This window comes from Harpia harpyja, chromosome 19 (assembly GCF_026419915.1).
Source record: "Harpia harpyja isolate bHarHar1 chromosome 19, bHarHar1 primary haplotype, whole genome shotgun sequence".
Classification (NCBI taxonomy): Eukaryota; Metazoa; Chordata; class Aves; order Accipitriformes; family Accipitridae; genus Harpia; species Harpia harpyja.
The window spans coordinates 193,578-212,160 of record NC_068958.1 but is presented as its reverse complement, the minus strand read 5'-3'; the positions used below and the strand labels follow the sequence as shown (position 1 = coordinate 212,160).

The 18,583-nt window shown below is 37.9% G+C and overlaps 1 protein-coding gene across 7 annotated transcripts in view; it reads left to right on the top strand.

Moving 5' to 3' along the window:
* Positions 1-18,343, top strand: part of RALGPS1 (Ral GEF with PH domain and SH3 binding motif 1) — a 133,613-nt gene extending 115,270 nt beyond the window's left edge. For 5 of the 7 annotated variants that reach the window (XM_052815984.1, XM_052815985.1, XM_052815982.1 and 2 more), the window contains 9 exons: positions 5,828-5,954; positions 6,874-7,025; positions 8,317-8,368; positions 8,658-8,738; positions 10,878-10,983; positions 11,804-11,896; positions 12,070-12,175; positions 13,277-13,368; positions 14,162-18,343. In XM_052815984.1, coding sequence (XP_052671944.1) covers positions 5,828-5,954; positions 6,874-7,025; positions 8,317-8,368; positions 8,658-8,738; positions 10,878-10,983; positions 11,804-11,896; positions 12,070-12,175; positions 13,277-13,368; positions 14,162-14,191 — 839 coding nt within the window. In that variant the 3' untranslated portion in view covers positions 14,192-18,343. Of the gene's footprint in view, positions 1-5,827; positions 5,955-6,873; positions 7,026-8,316; positions 8,370-8,657; positions 8,739-10,877; positions 10,984-11,803; positions 11,897-12,069; positions 12,176-13,276; positions 13,369-14,161 lie in introns of those variants that run through there. The other 2 variants (XM_052815983.1, XR_008239433.1) reach the window with 2 other exon arrangements.
* The last annotated feature ends 240 nt before the right edge of the window (positions 18,344-18,583 follow it).

Sequence of the window (18,583 nt, the reverse complement as noted above, 5' to 3'; positions counted from 1 at the left end):
GCAATTATTGTCCTTAAGGTAAAAAAAAAAAATGCATTGCAGAATGAGGTTTCCAAATTACTTTTTATAAATGTATCTGTACCTTTTGCTGTTACGTAGAGTGGAGGTAGAGATTAGAATAGGACACTAATTACAGCAACAGGGATCATGTGGCAGAAATATAAAATCTTATTTATGTTCCCTTTACTCCCAGGGCATGGTATTAGAAATAGTTCATAGTCCTTTTGAAAAAATAACCAAAATCATCTTCCTGACCTCTGCAGCAACAGGCCTTTGCATACTGTTTCCAAAGAGAGCAGGCAGACTTCAATTTGTCTGACCAAGACACACCTCCCCCCCCCCCCCCCTTTTGTGGGCTTTTGGAGGGGCAGCCAATCTTGTTCTTAGTTTGCTCTTGTCTGAGAAGCAGCTGTAACATATATCTCTTGCATGTTGTATGTATTAATAGGCTTTAGTTGAATTATAAAGCAATACTCTAAAGGTTAAAACTATGCTTTTGCAATAGCCGTCATTCTAGATTTGGGTTTTTTGCGTCATTCTTGATTCTGCGCACAAAATTCTTCTTGAGTTCTTTACTGTGTGTTTTGTAAGTAGGTCTTTCTATTTGAAAGTTTTAATTATCACCCACTGACTTTGGTTATAATGGCAACAGTAAAAATTTACAGCGAAGATTTAACTAGAGAGTCTGTGGCTTGGAATGTTTTTATTAAGTTTTAGAAACAGAGCTGGTATGTATCAGTTTTACTTCTTAGCTGGTCACCAAGAAACGGCAAATAGTTAGACTGGTTTACCTTCCTGAAAAGTCACTCCGTTTTTCAGCATATAATATGCAACTCCTTTTCAGTTTTCTGTTTGGATGCCTAGTATTGGTTTATTGATAGATTTTTAGTGGAGAAAAATTGTGAACTGTAACTCCTTCACCCTGTTGCTTTTTTTAAAAGCTCTGGAGACTGTAAATGTTCACATGTTCTACTGAAGGATTGCAAAAGTAACATTCATTTATAACGTTTGAAGGATTATTCATGGAAAAATTATGCAAAGGAAAAAACAGTGAGATCCTTTGGGATATGTGTAAACTTTTCCAAATGTTCTTGCCACATATCTCTGAACAGCACTCAGCTCACTGATGAAGTTGTCTCACGTTCCCTAATGCAAACAAATTTTTAATAATGTTTTAATATTTTTATACTTTTTTTTTGGTGCATGTCAGCATAGTCTTGAAAATTATGCTGAGAAATAATGAAAGCCAAACTAACCCTTGTTCATGCCAGCTGACTGGAAAATCCTACTAAGAGTGCTTTGTCTCCATGAAAGGCAAAATAACAGAATAGCAATCAGGGTAACAGTATGCACTAGGAGTGGAGCCAGGAGAGTAAAGAGGAGAGTTAGCAGTAGCAGATGACTTCACTTACTGGAAAAAAAGGGACAAAATAACTCAATCTCAAATGAATTTAAATATTGGAATTTTGTTATCAGTAGTATCAGGCATAGCTTCACCAGCTAATTGCTCAGCAGTCTGGTATGTCCAGAAACATCCCTTGGTCTTTACAGTTTTCATCACTATCTCACCACTTACCCTCTTTGGCACACTTCTTGGCACAGGCTCTCTTGTCTCTTACCCCTTTACAGAAATGAGGTCATCTCCCCTGTGCCCCATAACTCATGCTGACACCCTCTGCACCCCAGACTTCTTGCTGAACTGAGTGTACCTTGCAGCACAGGTCCCATCTAATGAGAACACTGAACTTCACAGTTCTTTCTCAGACATTTGACAGCAGAGCAGATGCAAAGACTTTGTAAAGGTTTCTAAGCTCAGATTCTTTCTACCTTAGCACAGGGTTAACAGAGCCAAATTGTATATATTTCCTTCTCTTGCCTTGGAGATGAGGGAGATGCAGAACAACATAGAAAATGGCCACTCCAAACAGAGTAATACCAGCACAGCTGATACTTCTGTCATCATCTTATCCCACAAAGCATTCTGTTTTCTGTCATCAGAATCTTCACTAAAGACACCTAACTAGGAATTAGAATAAGTCCTTTACCTCCTTTCACAGGACTGATGAAAACAATTGTGATTGCCGTGTATAATAGCAAGGAAGCCAGGCTGGAACTGTTGGCTTAAGTTGTAAGGCTCCTATAACTATTTCCACAAATTCTGTCACCCTTGACACATCTCACCTTAACCAGGCAGTATTTTAACCTGAACGGAAGTCTGATTCCATAATCTTATTTTCAATCTGAGATATGCAGTCCTTTTAGACACATTATATCATTTGTTTCAGGGTTTTTTTTAACAAACTTTTTCTGTTCTTAAGCTGTCCAGGTAATAAAAGCTCTTGCTAAAATCAAGTTACAATGATCAATCTTTAAATATTTTTGTGTTGTATTCATATTAGTGCAAATTTCATTTCATGCTTCCTAAGTGGGGGTCTGATTTCCAAAAAAAGGGAGTGTAGAGTGAAAACTTCCAAAGAACTATTTTTGTTGGTAGGCAACATCTCTTATTTTTTGTAGGTTTTGATAGTGATAACATCTGAACCTATAAATACCTTAAAATACCTGGAGTAAAATCCAGCTGATTTTGATTTTGTAATGACTTGATTGTGTCAGCACAAGACTTGTTATTTTGCTGTTCTTTCTCTAGATGAAGAAGTTTTGGTGCAGTCTCCACGCTTTGTTTCGATGAACATTGTCTTAGACTGTTCAGTTAATTTGATTCTTATTGCTTTCAGCTCTGCGACTCTGCACTGTGAGAAACTTAAACCTTTAAACTCATGTGTATTAGAAAATTTAACAGTTATTTTGACCTGTGGCATAGTGTCTGTGCGAAAAAGCACTGCACCATACTGGTACTCCTTTAGGGCTGTGCCTTGAGATTGCTACTCTTTCACAGGCTGTAGTTTCAACAGTTTGTTAAACATAATGCTTCAGTAGCTCTTAGTGAACTATAATGTCATCCACTTAAAAGAACTTAATGTAAATCAGGATTTAGAACTGGTACCAGAGAGAAAGCTGAATGACACAACCGGAAGCAATAGAAAACTGAACCAGTCCTGGCAGCCAAATTAAGGGATGAGTAGTGACTTAATGCATTGCAAGCTGTGATGGTAACCTCAGAGTGGCCACATTAACACTGAAGTTTATGCTGAGTTTCAGACTAGACTCTTGCTGATACACGCTCATAATTTTCAGGAAAATTCTTTCAGCTGCCACTGTCTTCATACTGGGTCTCAGTTCCAATATATTTTAAGCTTCTTAGCAGGTAGTAAACACCTCAGTAGTCCTAAGTATTTTACTGTTCACAAGTTGAAAAATATCTGATGGAAAGGCACTACAAACAAAGCATGTAGAGAAAACTCCTTTTTGTGAACTTAGTTCATCAGAAGTGCTGGAGGTTTTCAAGTATAAGAACTTGTAATCATTTCTGAAACTTCTGAATGCATTTTGTTTGTCTCTGCGTAAATTTTAAGAATTTGTAATGAAAACTTGTGGTAAAAGGCTTTAGTGAAATACATGTGCTTGCTAGTAATGCAACAGACAAGATTTTCAGACCTAATAGTGAAATGCGAATTCAAACAGTTTTTACACTAAACTAGTCACCACCTAATCGTGCTCAGATTCATACTTTTTATATTCTAAGTTGTGCTTAGCCTCCACAGCAGAAGAGGAAAGTGAACCTTATCGTCTTTAGGGAAGAAGCTTCCAATGTCGTCTTACAGCCCAAATGCAACAAAATTTTAATTGAAAATGCAGCAGAACATTGTACTCAGCCCTATTCCAACCTCCCAGGCGTATGGTTCTGGTTGAATTTCTGGATCAAGTAATGATGAAAAGTGCATTTTTTTAAAACTGCACGTGGCCTTTAAACATAAGACCTTCTCTAAAGCCACATACGCCAGTGACTTATGCTACTGGTGTCATGTTTCACAAATTCTCAATTGTGTGATGCTAGCAAAGACAGGCAGGCAAAAGTGCTGTCCTGTATAAGATGGTATATAGGAATAAAGTAGAAAACAGGATTACAAACTGTTTTCTGTTTTTGTTCTCCCACTAAATTGATGATCTGATGAACAGTAGTACTGAAGGTTCCTCTAATGAACTTGTTTCCCCTCGGTTATTGCTAGAAACAGTTTCCTCTTTCTGCTTGTCTTGAGGCTGCTTTCATTGTTAATTAAACAGTGCAGTGACTGCTAGGGAAAAAACTTTGCAATTCTTTATAGTAAGTTCATAGTGAAATTCCTGGGTCTGGGTTGTGGGGAAATAAAAACACAAGTAATTTGGAATTAATTCCTATATTTCATACAACTTGATATAAGTCTATATTGCAGAGTGGGTATGGACAGTAAAGCAACTTGCATCTATTTGTATTATTTTTTGCCTCTTACTAGGACAAATTCATTACCGGTTCTCCTGTTTCTTCTTGTGTCTCATGAATCCTCAGTTCAAGGCAGAAGAAACTGATGAATAACTTCTGTGCTCGAGGAGAGATGGAGTAGCCTATATAACAGATAGAATCATTGAATATCTCAAGTTGGAAGGGACCCATAAGGATCATCAAGTCCAACTCCCTGCTCCTCGCAGGACTACCTAAAACTAAATTATATTACTAACAGCATTGTCCAGACACTCCTTGTACTCTGACAGGCTTGGTACCGTGACCGCTTCCCTGGGGAGCCTGTTCCAATGACCGACCACCTCCTCAGAATGATTTCTGTTACAAGTGTACCTTCACATCCTGTTGTCAAACTGTGCCCTGGAATATTGGGGTTTTGTTTGGGTTTTTTTTCTGTTTCTGTATATCACTAATTTGAGGCCAGACACTTTTGTAAGGATTCTGATGATAGTTGTGTGTCGTTTTTCACATCACAAAGTTTCTGTCTCTGTTGACCTCTTAACAGGTGGTTTTAGGTTAGAGGCCAGAGGCTGACTAAGGTAAGGTCGCTGGAGCCTCCAAGAAGTGGCTCCTGTAGTGTAGGGGAAAGTCTGTTTCGCTGCTACCTGAGCTGTACAAATTCTGGAGATAGATACGGAACAGATGGCCACTTCCATGACCACTATTCCTGCTTCAGTCACAAGCACCAATGCCACAACTAAATGTTTAAAAGTAGAATCTCAGCTGGTTTTTGTGAAGCCAAGAATGGCCTTGAATTCACTGAGGATGATGATAGGCCGTGTTGTTCTCCACTGTATTACAAAGTTCACTGCCAGCCTTTTGGGAACAGTATCAAGGAACTGGAACAAGAACAGCTTGTCCATGTTTTCTGTGAGGCCTCATAAAATCTGTAAAGTGAGATGAAGAATAATTGCAGTGAGACATCTCTAGAGCTCATAGATGATTGAGAAGTAAGGCATCTGTCTGGCCATTAGATACTTGAAAAGCCCTTGTTTTCTCTTACATGCTCAAGCTGTGAGTCAGTATGAGCAGATTGTTTACAGTTTATTCACAACATGGAGTTGTGAACAAAATTCAAAACATGTGTGAGCATTCCTGCTCACACCCGAAGTACAAACTGATTTTATGGCTCTGCATATTACACTTTGGCACATCCAGCTGTTGTAAAGGTGCCAAGACTTTTTGTAGGAGTTCATTGTTAAAAGTATGTGCAAAGCTGTTTTAAAAATTACTTCCAGACAGTTTGAGAATACAGAGATGAATTCGTAGCAGAAATGGATGGTGTAACCCTAATGCGCAAGAAACAGCTCTTCAGAAATGGTGCCTTTTGGTTATCTGTAACAGTTCATTTCAATCAGTGGCTAAACACACCAGCCTATGAAATTCCTGGGGTTTGCATCAGTTCAGTGTTAAATGATCTCTGTCTTTTAGGTCCATCTGACATGTCAGCAATTATGAAATTCAGCAGGAGACCCACGTGTCCTGATGCCTCAGTAGCAGCAAGTCTACCTACACCTCCTGTACCAAGGCACAGGAAGAGTCACAGCCTGGGAAACAAGTGGGTACTCCAGGCTGTCTCACATTGAGGCAACTTTGTGCATCACAGAGATTTAAGATAGCAGCAGAACACTCTGGTATTTGAGAACACTCTGGTATTTGTCCCTTCCATTTCTTGTATTGCAAGAGTGCTTCAGGCTTTACTGTGTATTCTGTAGGTTTTCTCTTGTCACTTGGTTATTTTTGCTGACTCTTATTCTCCACTAGTGCCAGACATTGGCAGTACTTGAAAGCTGCGTATCCACTTTGGTCTGTGGATTCCTGGTGTGCATAACTGATTATTTTTTTTTCTTTTGTTTTTTTTAAACATCTTGCTAATACATCTAAGGAAGCTTACTAGCTGCTTGGCACACCTTACCATTCAGGAAAGTTGTGACCTTTTGCACAGTTTTACCTTGGTAATATGGATTAGAAACATTTTTCTCTACCATTTACCCAGCTAAGTGAGAGCACCTGCTCCCCAGTTAAGGTTTCAGCATCTACCAAATTTCACAATTAACGGGTTAGGGTAAAAGAAGTTCACGTGACTTGTTCAAGGTCATAGAGTGTTGATGTGTTAGTTCAGCTTAGTGAAGGACCACTAAGCAGTGGCTTAGCTGGGGTCTGCTCTTTCTGTTTTTCTACCTTTGCCTCCACCCAGGGTGTTCAGGTTTTGTATGGAGAGGAGTCAAAAAGCTTAAAAATTCTTATCTGCAGAAATTTGATAACTGTTACTTACAAAGACCACAAAAATGTCAGAGTTGTTTTGGAAGTCAAGGAGCATATGCACAGCAGAGGGAAAGTGTGAGCAGTACCATTTAATTGCCTGCTGCTTAATAACCTATTGATAAGGCAAAGTCTGAGTGGAAATACCAGGAGCCAAAGGTTGCTATTAGATGACATAAGAGGGGTTGTGCATTTTTCTCTTTCCAATTTTCCAGCATGATGTGTCAGTTCAGCGTAGTGGAGAGCAAAAGCGCGACCTTCCCGACGGAGAAGCCGCGCCACCTCCTGGATGACAGCGTCTTGGAGTCGCACAGCCCAGTGCGCAGCCACGCTCTGAACTCGCTGTTCACCAATGGCCTTTCCATAGGTAGAGTCTGTGTGGGGAACTGGCATCCTGCCTTTCTGTCCCGGTGCTCTGGAAACTCACAGAGATACCCAGAAGTAGGGAGTTAGGAGGGTCATTAGCTCCTGTGCAGAGACTGGTCACTTTCATGGAAGAAAGTAGATCAGAACTGCTACTCAGCTACCTAGTCAACTTTATCTCAGCTTTCCTCAGTTACCTACTGGTGGTTTTGGTAAAAGTGGCATGAAGGAAGATTGTCTTTGTATATGCTTTGTATGTGGCACAGTGTTTGTCAGCTTTCACCAGGGGAAAAAAAAAAAGTGCTACTGAAAAGTGGATATATACTTTGAAAGCTACTTTTTCACAAAGAAAACTTTAATGATGTGTTTTAGAAGATGGGAGAATAGTTTAGCTGTGCTCTCTGAGACTTCAAAAGAAACATAAAATGAACTTGTGAAAGAGGATGATGACAATTACATTATGATATTATAATTAATAAAATAATTATTATTATAAAAACAAAGTGATCGAGCATCTGTGTTCTAAGCAAGAGAAAGCCACCTTTTAAGTGACTCAGGCTATTTCTAGAATAGGAAATAGGCTGTGAAGGGTAGCTGGTTACTTGACCAAGTAACCACTTGGTTACACCAAGAGTTTGACACTGAGATGATCTTTGAACTTTGGAAAATACAGGCACAGCTCACTGTGTTATACTGCGCATTAGAAGATCAGTCCTGGGCAAATTAAAACTGTGAGCTAAATAGCTGTGCCAGGGAAGGAGAGACAAATCGGTCATGGGCTTGGAGGAGAAACGGGGACTATCATTGTGAATACCATCATATTGATTTGTTACAGCTCCTAGCAGCAGCATACAGCTGGCATATCCTCTGTTACAGGTGTGCTTGCTTGTTGAAAACAAACAGTGATATCATGTCTAACAACTTTCATCGACTTACAGATGTTGTGGTAGAAAAACTGTCTTACAGAGTAACTGGATTGGTGTTCCTGACGTGCTCAGCTTTTGAAGGAAAAGCAGCATAATGAAAACTAAGACATGTAGATGTCTGGTATTTAAACACAGCAGTAACAATGACTTTGTTCATCAGTGAGATATTACAAATGGGAAGGATCATGTAAGCCTCTTCCAATTTCAGATTTTACCATGAATTCTAAAGACTTCAGCTTTGAAACATGATTTGAGTAAGCAATTTCCATGGTACTATATAAAGATTATACTGGTGAGCCACATACATCGGCTTTGTATTTTTCCCTTGGGTGGTTTTCTTACTCCTTCTCTGTACTACTCTTTTTCTAGATAGCAGTGAAAGCTCAGAATTTAGTGAGGAGCTGCCGTCAGGGCTTGAAAGGTGAGTTAGTCTTCATGTACGCTCACTGAGCACTCTACAGACTTAGCTAAGAAATTCATGAATGATTCCTAACATAGGTAAGCCCTAAATCAATAGTTATTTTTATCAAATTATTGATTAGTTAGGAAAAAAAGGCAAACTTTTTGAAATAAAGCACTGTAAATTTATTGTGTTTTTCTTCCCATGGACCTGAAAAGATTGGGAACTCTCTCTGTCATGTTTACCAAACCCGAACTGTTGAAGTCTCAGACTAGAATTTCCCTCATCAGATATTTGCATTCACAAACAGGGGTCGTTTATATGCCACGCTGGGGCCTAACTGGAGGGTACCGATCCGGAATTCTCCTAGGAGTCGAAGCTGTGTCTACAGGTACAGTTCAGGGTCTGCCTTACTCAGTGTATGGTGCTAAGCTTCCATTTGGGTCTCTGTGCTTTCCTAGCTACTCATGGGAGACATCCCCTCCTGCTTGTAAAAATTCCTATTAATGCTAAAGCAGGGGTATGGCCCATTCAGATGAAATTCAGTTTAGCTATTGATTTAACTATTATGTCTGGCTTCCATATTGCAGAAAACTAGCGTTTACTTTGGGTTTTATGACATTACAGAAGCAGGTTTGTCAGGAAGGCCATCTTTGCCTTCCGTGACAAATAATGATGTTAGAAGGTTACCTTCTTGATCCTTTCTCACAATTTACTTCCTGATCGGCAGGACAGCTACCCATAACATCTGTTTGTGTCAGAGGGCTATAGTATGATGTGTTGATTTAGTACAGTAAAGAAGTGTTACCTTGGACCCCAAGTAAGAGAGGGAATATTAGCAATGCCATATTTAGCAGGCACTCTGAATCTTGCTAGTCACCGAGACATGGACTTTTCAGAAACAGGTGATCCATTTACAGGCCAAAGAGAGGTGACGTGGAAAATTGTATATAGTTAGAGGGATAAAAATCATACATTGCATCCATACCTGACCTGGACTTGATAAAGTCTGTGGTAGTGGGAAGTGAAGAAGCAAGTATGAACAGTAAGGAAAATAGGGCCCTGAAACAGTATTCTGCAGATGCTGAGATTTAGTTGGAGTTTCAATCCAGTCAGATTTTATTTTGTATAAGTTAGTTTGCTTCAGCCACTGTAGAAATGTTGATATAATATGTAAATGTAAGTACAGCCGTTTTACTTGAGCTAGTAACATCTGATAGCAGCACAAGTTAGAAGAAGTTAGACAGGAATAAAAATGCATACATTATAAATAAGTAAAGGAGTAAATTTTGGAACAATATTTCAGCTATTATACCTGCTTCTGGAAAATACTCTCTTAATAAGTCCATGGTAGATTTGTTTCAAAAATGTATACAAGCTAGAAATAGAAAATATAAGAAGACAAAAATGTGAAAAGCCTATTAAATCCACAAAGAAGAATTATTCCCTAAAATACTTTTCTTACATTTATCCACCATCAAGTAATTCTAATGCTTTCATTCATTCTTCCTTTTCTGGAATCTTCTACCATTTCTATCAGAAAACTAGAATTGGCAGGAATACACATTAGCACAGACAAGGCAATTCCATTTAATCGAAGATGCACCTGCCAGTTTGAAGTGCTGTTCTTGCATAGGTGGTGTTGCTGTGTATATCACTTTCACCAGCATGTGCTTATATGACGCCATCATACTTGTTCATAGAATAGTGTTCCTTTCACAACTGAATGGTAGATCATACACGTGTCCTTTTCCTTGTATTCATTACTAGATGTGATTTAGTTGGCTCTGGTAAACTTCATTGGCCCTTGTATTTATAAGAATATCAGGGCTGTGATCACATGGCAATGGAGAGGTTAGCAGCAGATAATTACAACATATCATCACCTACCAATCAGTCTTTGGTTGTTATGCTCTTAATGGCTGTTTACATTTCTAACTTAGCCTGTACTTAGGTTCTTTCAGTTATACCACTTTTTCACTGTTGTATATGGGAAGCTCTGTGTTCATCCTGGGAAACGAAACAATATTTTAATCACTGTACAATAAACTATTTGGCATTGTTATATAGTTTTTCCCAACTTTTTTCCAATTAGCCGAGGTAATTTCCTACATTCCTTTTTTGATAGCTAAAGTTTATTTCAAGATAAAATTACATTTGTGGGAGCTCTTACTGCCAAAATTTTAAGCCATAAGTTTCCAGAAATCCAGATTATTTCTGTAATTTACCTGAATAAAACAGAAAATTGCCTGTTTTCCCTTTGACTTCGGGCCTCGATATTTATTCTGGTTTGGTTTTTTTCATGTCTCAGACATCAGAATAGAACCTTTTGTTGATTTGCTATTTTTCAAAGATCCTGGTTCCTATTTGATACCTAGGTCTGGAAAATACATATTATAAAGTCAAGTGTCAGATTATACAATATATGTCAGGCAATGCAGGAAAAATGTATTTGGAGCTAAATTATATTTCTTACTTCTTGTCCTTATTTATCTGCTGAAATACATACGGTAGTGTTTTGTCTCTCCAGCCCAACAGGGGCCTGCAGCTGCACATTAGGTAGTGCCACAGGAGTCATTACCATGGAAGGGCCATTAAGAAGAAAAACATTGCTCAAAGAAGGCAAGAAGCCTACTGTAAGTGATTCTAATTCTTCCTGTGATTCTAGTTCAGTAGTGGCTGTTTTAATTTCCAGGGTTAGATTAAACATGCAGCTTGATACCATACAAAACAATGTTCCTTGTTATTATCAATTGTAAAATCATTTTCTGTTCAAAGTTTTAGCTGGGTTATAACAAGGTTGTAACCTTTGTACGCCATTTGATCTACAGCAGTTTTGCTTCTCCCTGCATTTGTGAGTAATGTCTTTAGGTTGTGACAGCAGAGCAAGAGTAAAGCATCTCTACAAATCAGCATGCATTTCTGTGAGGGCAGAAATTCAGTATCATGGTGAAATGGGAAGGCTGCAGGCCACCCACCCATAGCACCAAAGTCATGGTAATTCATACTTAACCTAAATTCACAGATTTCACATGGTTCTGGTCCTATGCATTTGGTAATTTTTTGTTTTCTGCAGAGTTCGTTGATATTTTTTATGTGCAACCCTACTGTTCAGTGCTAAAAGATTTGAAGAATTGCAGAGATGTCATCTCAATAAATTCTGTTGATCAAATGCAGAAGTCTAAGATCTGTCCAGTAGAAGGCAGCACACTATTTTCCTGTGAAGCAATCAGTCCTGATATTTTTATGAGATACCTGAGTAAGATGGATTGTGTTCACAGTCAGCCATCCAATTTAGGTAGCTGGGCTGATTTACATCAGGAGACACTCTTTATCTAACTCTCCATTCCTTGCTCCTGAAATTAACTTTGGTAGCACTTGGACTTTTGTGAATAGATTTTTGAAATGTCAAGAGATATGCAGAGTTTTTCCTAATTTTTTTCCTTTCTGATTCAGCTCTCTTCATGGACTAGATACTGGGTTATGCTTTCAGGATCAACTCTTCTGTACTTTGGAGCAAAATCTTTAAGAGGCACTGAAAGAAAACATGTAAGCTTTAAATTTGTTCTGAAACCAAAATAGTATATTCATAAGCAGATCTGGAAGGGTGTTTGAAGTGTACTTGCTGTTCCAGGCTAAGCTGTATGTCTGCACAACTTTTACAGTCAAAAGTTAATCCCTACTACAGTCTCAGCTGTGAGTGACTTGTCTGTCTCTTCCAGTATAAATCTACACCTGGTAAAAAAGTCTCCATTGTGGGCTGGATGGTGGCACTGCCTGACGACCCTGAGCATCCTGATATTTTCCAGCTAAATAACCCTGACAAAGGTAGATGTTGCAGGATGGACATTGTCTGCATTGTATTTCTATGACAGGAAGTAGATTAATCTCTGTTAATGAGTTTGTAGATTACAGAACTCGCAGTGGCACTCATTTAAAAGACTGAAGAGGGAGATTTTCAATATAGAATTTTCAAGGCAGGGTACAAATGAAAGTGAACATATTTCTACAATATGCTGTGGTGCTTCTGTGGTGGCTACAGAGGTGTTGCTGTATCTTGGCAGTTACTGTAAGTTTTGCAGAAATTGCCCAGCCACTATGAGATTGCTGCATGTCCATGTGCCTGCATACCCTGATCTCTGAGGTTCTGAATAGCTTTCCTAAAATTGGTCAACATCAAATCTTGACTTACACTGAGGCCAATCAAAACATTATGAAAACTCTTCAAACATCAAACCATTTACCAAAAAAAGCCTTTTAAGTAATTATTAATTACTTTTAAATAATTAATTTTGAAGTGCCATAACTCTTCCACCTTGATTAAACTTCAAAAACTTGAAAAGATCAGAAAGTCCCTGGAATTATTTTGCACTTTGAGTGGTTACATAACAATTTTGGAGGCTTCCTTCACTTCTCATGTTTTCAACGTGGGTGCTGGATGTGGATTTGCATCTATTGTGTGGAGTGCATCTCTTGGGTGTTGACTGAAATGCAAGAAACAATTTCTAAAATAACGAGGCACAGAGGAAACTCTCAATAGGACATCGAAGAAAGCTAAGTTCACAAATATCAAAAACATTCATAAGAAGTTTGGCAGTAACCACAACAGTCTGAATGAGAAGAAAGCCAGGAGTAAATTAGCTGTGGCCTAAGTGGTCTTCTCTGTGGCTGTAATTTGGCCTCTCTGCCTATACACTCCTCTTAGCTTTGCAGGACACGTATGTTCTCATACTCCCTTCACACAAGGATTGTTGGATAACATGCCTGACATGGTCTCTATTATACGAGCAACATCCTGTTTGAATATTTGAGGTACAGATAAATTTAACAGTTTACTTCAGGACTTTGGCTTCTGCACAGGAATTAGAATCCCTTGAAACTACATGTCTGTCTGCAAATTTAGAGCCTCTGATTTTCTTATTTTTGTAGGCAATGTTTACAAGTTCCAGACTGGTTCAAGGTTTCATGCAATATTATGGCATAAGCATTTGGATGATGCATGCAAAAGTAACAAGCCTCAGGTAAGGTTGTGAAACTGACTTCTACCCTTTTTTTCATATTTTTCCAGGAAATCCTTACTAGAAAAGATGTCTCTTCTCAGTCTGTGTGCACACACAGTCCTGTGGGGACAGACATAATTCCTCATTTTGTATATTGATCCAATTTTTCAATAGGAGGAATAAAAATTATTTAAAACTACAGAATTCCCACCAAATTAGGATTTGTGCAGGGGTAGCTATAGGTGTGGTTACCTCAACAACATGTAACCTCTACACTCACTGCTTCAAGTGAGGTAGCCCCATCTCTACTTCAGAAGGGGCTTTCTCATGGACAAAGAAAGCAAACATGCTAGCATTTACTCCAACGACTGGGTCTGTAAGTGCCATTGAAGAAAGCATCCTAAAAAATGCCATGTTTGTCCTTTATATAGCAGCCTCATTCTTCTCTTGAAGAAAATGTTCATTCATAAAAGGATTTCCAAAGGTTATATTAATAGGATGTTCATCCATATAGGACCTAAAACAGGATGCAGCTTGAGAATCTTCTTTACGCACATGCATCCCTCCCATGCATACTGATAACTTCTTAGAATACTTTGGCTGGATTTGGTCTATGAATAGAAAAATCATCTGAGTCTTTATCTTTCCTTTCAGTTATGGGGTTAGCCTTCTTTTGGGCCTGTTTGGGACTGATTACACTTTTCACATTATATAATAAATGATTAGCCCACTCTATTTTGTAACTTTGCAGTTTCCCAATGCCATAATAGGCTCAGAAGCATTATACTGCTGAATAATTTACCTTCTTTTCCAGGTACCTGCTAATCTAATGTCATTCGAATAATTTGCTCTCCTACCTGGTGCGATTTCAAGTGCCAAACTGAAGAAACAGGCTATTGTTCTCTAAGGAGGAAGAGGAGAATGGTTTTCCTGACATGAGCCAGCCACAAATATTTCAGCACTTTCCTATGTAACTTGAAAGTGATTCTGACACAGCTTTTAAAAGCAGAAAGTGAATGTTGTCCTTAGGACCAGATAGAGTCTCATGCACTGAGTGAAAGCAGACAAGTTAGATGGACAGAAGATTAATCCTGACTCCTGCAGGATTCTAGAGCCCTCAACTTTTCGTGGTCAGAGACTGCCATGAACTGATGTTTGGCCACAAACTGAGCATCATATCTTCTGCCTATTCTTTTTTAAACGGTTCTTTTTATTGTTAAGCTGCTTTGTGTGACTGAAGAATATTTGGCCCATGTTGGGTTTCAATTCTTTCTAATGCACAGAATGATTGACAGTGTTAACTTGCTGCAAAGTGTCAATTAGAATAGAAAATTGTGGAACAACATTTTTATAATCTAAGTGCACTGAGTTGCTTGGCAATGTGGCTGCCTCAGATTTTGTATCAAATCTCTGGACAATTCTGCTGTTCACATTTGAGCTATTTGGGAAAAATGTATTTTGGCACAGGACAGTTGGTTTCCTTTTCATTCAGTTACATTACTCAGGAGTGCCCTGACAATGGATTTAAGGCTGTTTAAATTTATGTTGTGCTAAAGGTTGTCTTTCATTCTCTTAACTACTGGCTTAGTGGCTTACAAGTTTGTTTTTTTCTTCAGTCTGAATGTTGTTTGTCTTAAATCCCGTGGTACAGTAAAGCAAGTAATCAGGTGTTATGTATCACATGGCCCTGGCTCCTCAGAATGATTCCATATCATTGTTTCTGTTCTGTCTTTCTGTGGATGACTCAGCTCCACTCAATTCTAGTACGTGATGCACCTTTATGACATACTGTACTGGCACATGGTACTGCTATTATGAAATCATGGTGGCAATGAAAGCTAGGGAAGACTGACAGTGGAGCAAGTACAAAGAAGCCTCCACACCAGTGTCCAGAGATCAAAAGAAAAATGAATATAACAGAGGAGAAGGCTCAGAAAGAACTCTCTCTACATCCATAGCTGTATCCCTGCTGTGCCCTAGCACTCCTGTGGTCAGAGGGTTTTTCTGTTCCCATGCTAAGTGGAGCACTTTTTCTGTTTTAAACTCTTTTGCCATAAGGCATCAGTGTTCAGACTTCATCAATCACCAGAAAACCTCCTCTGAGTTTCCTAAGATTGCATAGAGGAGAAATTTGCAAGCCAACCTCTAGCTTACAAACCATGAAAAAATGGAAGTTAGTTTAGTTGAACAGGCCGTGTATTAGAACAAGCTCCCTGACATTAGGAGTATTTACTCTGTGGACTTGCATGATTTTCTAAATTTTGATTTTGAAACTTCTTTAACAACAACAACAAAATACCTGTATTGTTAAATGTAGGTCAGCTGTAACTTTTGTTAAGTGTTCATATTACCATCCTGAGAGTGAAGCCTAATACATACCAGCTTTTCAACAAAACCAGTTCCTGGCGACAACTGCATTTAGGTCCTGGGACATGTGAAAGTGTATGGAAAGTTGACAAAATTTCTTTGATAGCTCAGGAGTTGTGTGAAAAGAGTGGTAATACAAAATATATTTATACCTTTTTTCTTCTTTTTTACTAAATAAAGACAACTTTGAACTGGGAAAAACATCTGTATCTGCTAGGGCAGGGCATCCAATGCCATTAGAGACAGTGTAGAAGCTTTTGAATGTGGTAAAATCCTATCACCAGTAAATGGCTTCAGACTGTTAGAATATGATATAATCTGAATTATTCTGCACCTGTGGACTTTTGTGATTAGTTATCAGTGAGATTATTCATGAAGATGCAAGTGTTATGTGGACTGCCATTTTAACGAATGTGCCACCTATGACCACATGTATTGTGTGTTATTAGCATTCATAGGGTTTGAACCATGTGCAGGACAGTGACCAAAATGATGACACACTAACCAAAACAGAACTATTCGAGTCAAGAGTATTTTTTAAAGTTACTTTATTAGTAGCCCTTTCCCCTTAAAAGATAATAACCTGATCTGTCTTAAATATAAGCTTAATTTAAAAAGGAACACTTATTGGCATTAAATGTACATACATGAGAAGCATGTAAATATCTACCTACTCCTTTCTAATGTGGTGTAGTGGAAGTGAACACCAGTGAGGACTCGTGACATTTTTTCCAGCATATTGCAATTGAGATTAACGGATGTTTTAACAACTTTCAGTTATGTTTAACAAGCCTCCCTTGGAAAGAACAGTAACTGCTGACTGATACAGTAGCAATAGAACGTGCCTGTACACACTCAGAATTTAACAGCTTTTAGAATTTAAGGGTCTCTAAAGTGTTATATATGTTATTGTACGTACAAGAGGTAGAGCATTCTAGCCTTCAAAAATATACTTCTGTTCAAAATTATGAGCCATAGAGCCTGTTGGAGAAGTTACAAAATGGTCTATTTTCACTTGCTTGTAAAACAGATTCCCAACTAGAAAGGGAGCATATTTGCCAGAAACCATGATGGGCCCCAAACAGTGTGGCATGAGTGAAGGGCAATATTTATGAATGTTTCTTATACCCAGTCATTTGTCACTGACCAAAGATGAATCTCTGGAGAAACTAAACCATGCAATGTTACTCAATCCTCAAACTCAAATCCTACTCAAAACCTTGGAATTTGGAAATATGTCAAAAGTAACTTGAACTCACTCACACTATGATCATTTGAATGTAAAAAGCATTATATAGAAGAAAGATGAACGTAGCAAATAATAGTTTTACACAATAGTCAGGTAAAAACCTTTTCACAATTGTGAAATTGTTGCACAATATAAAAAAAATTCAGAATTATGGCAGTGTAAGAATATTATTAAAATATCTTAAATTTTAAATGAGATTAAGTATTAAACAGTTTGTAACTGCTGATTTGAGTTTTTATGCTGTCATTTGGTACCATTTGCTGTCATCTGATACTCTGAATTGAAAGCTGCTATTGAAATACAATGTACTGCATATCAGGACTGATTAATACAGCATTTTCACAAAAATACTACAAACCATAGAAGTTTTTATCCATCAAAGAGAACAGCTGCAATAGTTGTGTAAAAATAAACATTATCTCAGAATTTCTGTTTTCAAAATTGTGAAGATATAAAGTGTATGTAGGCAATATTATTAATTTGTGTGCAATTTTGATGTAATTCAGTGCCAAAATGCATGGTTTTCCAAATAGCACTAAAACGAGGCAAAGAAAGTAGTTTTCAAATTGCAACTTATTTGTCACATTATAATGTAAACCAATTTCAACATTTTGGTTTGTTTTGTGTGAAAACTGTTGCACTATTTTTGGCTGTATTTTCCAGCAGTCCACTGCATGCCATTTGTGTAAGGATTCTTTCTATAATTCTTGTGAACTGTCTCACCCATAACAACCCTGGCATTGGAATCTAGGTTTTTGGCAAAGTATTTTGTTACCTCAGTCTTGTATCAGGTTGCTGTATTTTTCAGTTTGTTACATTGATACTGATTGTTTCACTAATTAAATACTTTAATGTAAAAAAAAAAGTTTGTTTACTTCAACAGCAATTGCATTTGGTTGTAAGTTTAAAAATGTGCAGAGTATGTATGCTGTTAACAATAAAATATTCTGAAAAAGAATAGAAGTATAGAAGGAACATTTTAGCTCAAAGGCAGCAAGCATGTTTTATTTGTGAATGAATGGTAATACAGTTGAACAGACTTTATAGTGCACAGTGTGTAGCCATTTAATAGTATAAATACAACAAAATCCAAATTTCTAACAGAAAATAGAAAAACCCTCCAACTTTGCAGTTCTTTGAAGTGGGATTTGGAAAGTCCAAAGAAGTAGAGATGAACCTATCCTATTGTTTTCCTAAGAAATGTGTTTTATCACTGCCAAACTTGCGTGTTGACTTGGATCGCAAGGTAAATTTCTTTGCACTTACAATTAAACTTTATTTACACACTTGGATTCTCACCTCTACCCACTGAAATCAACAGGAAAAAATACTTACTTCATCTACTAATAAAATTATCTGCCCTGCGTTACACAGTATATCACTGTAGACATGTGTAATTGTATCTTCTCATATTAAAATCTGAAATTTCCTTTCTGATTTCAGTGATGAAATCAAGGTTCAGTCAGAACTTTGAAACACTGAGCACAGCTGACAGGGGTAGCCTAGCAATCAGATGTTCAGTAGAACTTTCTCTTGGAAAAGATCGATGTGGAAATGTTGACCAGTGTCCATCTTCTTTGATAACTTCTCTTCTTTATGTGTATCATTTTTCTCTCGATC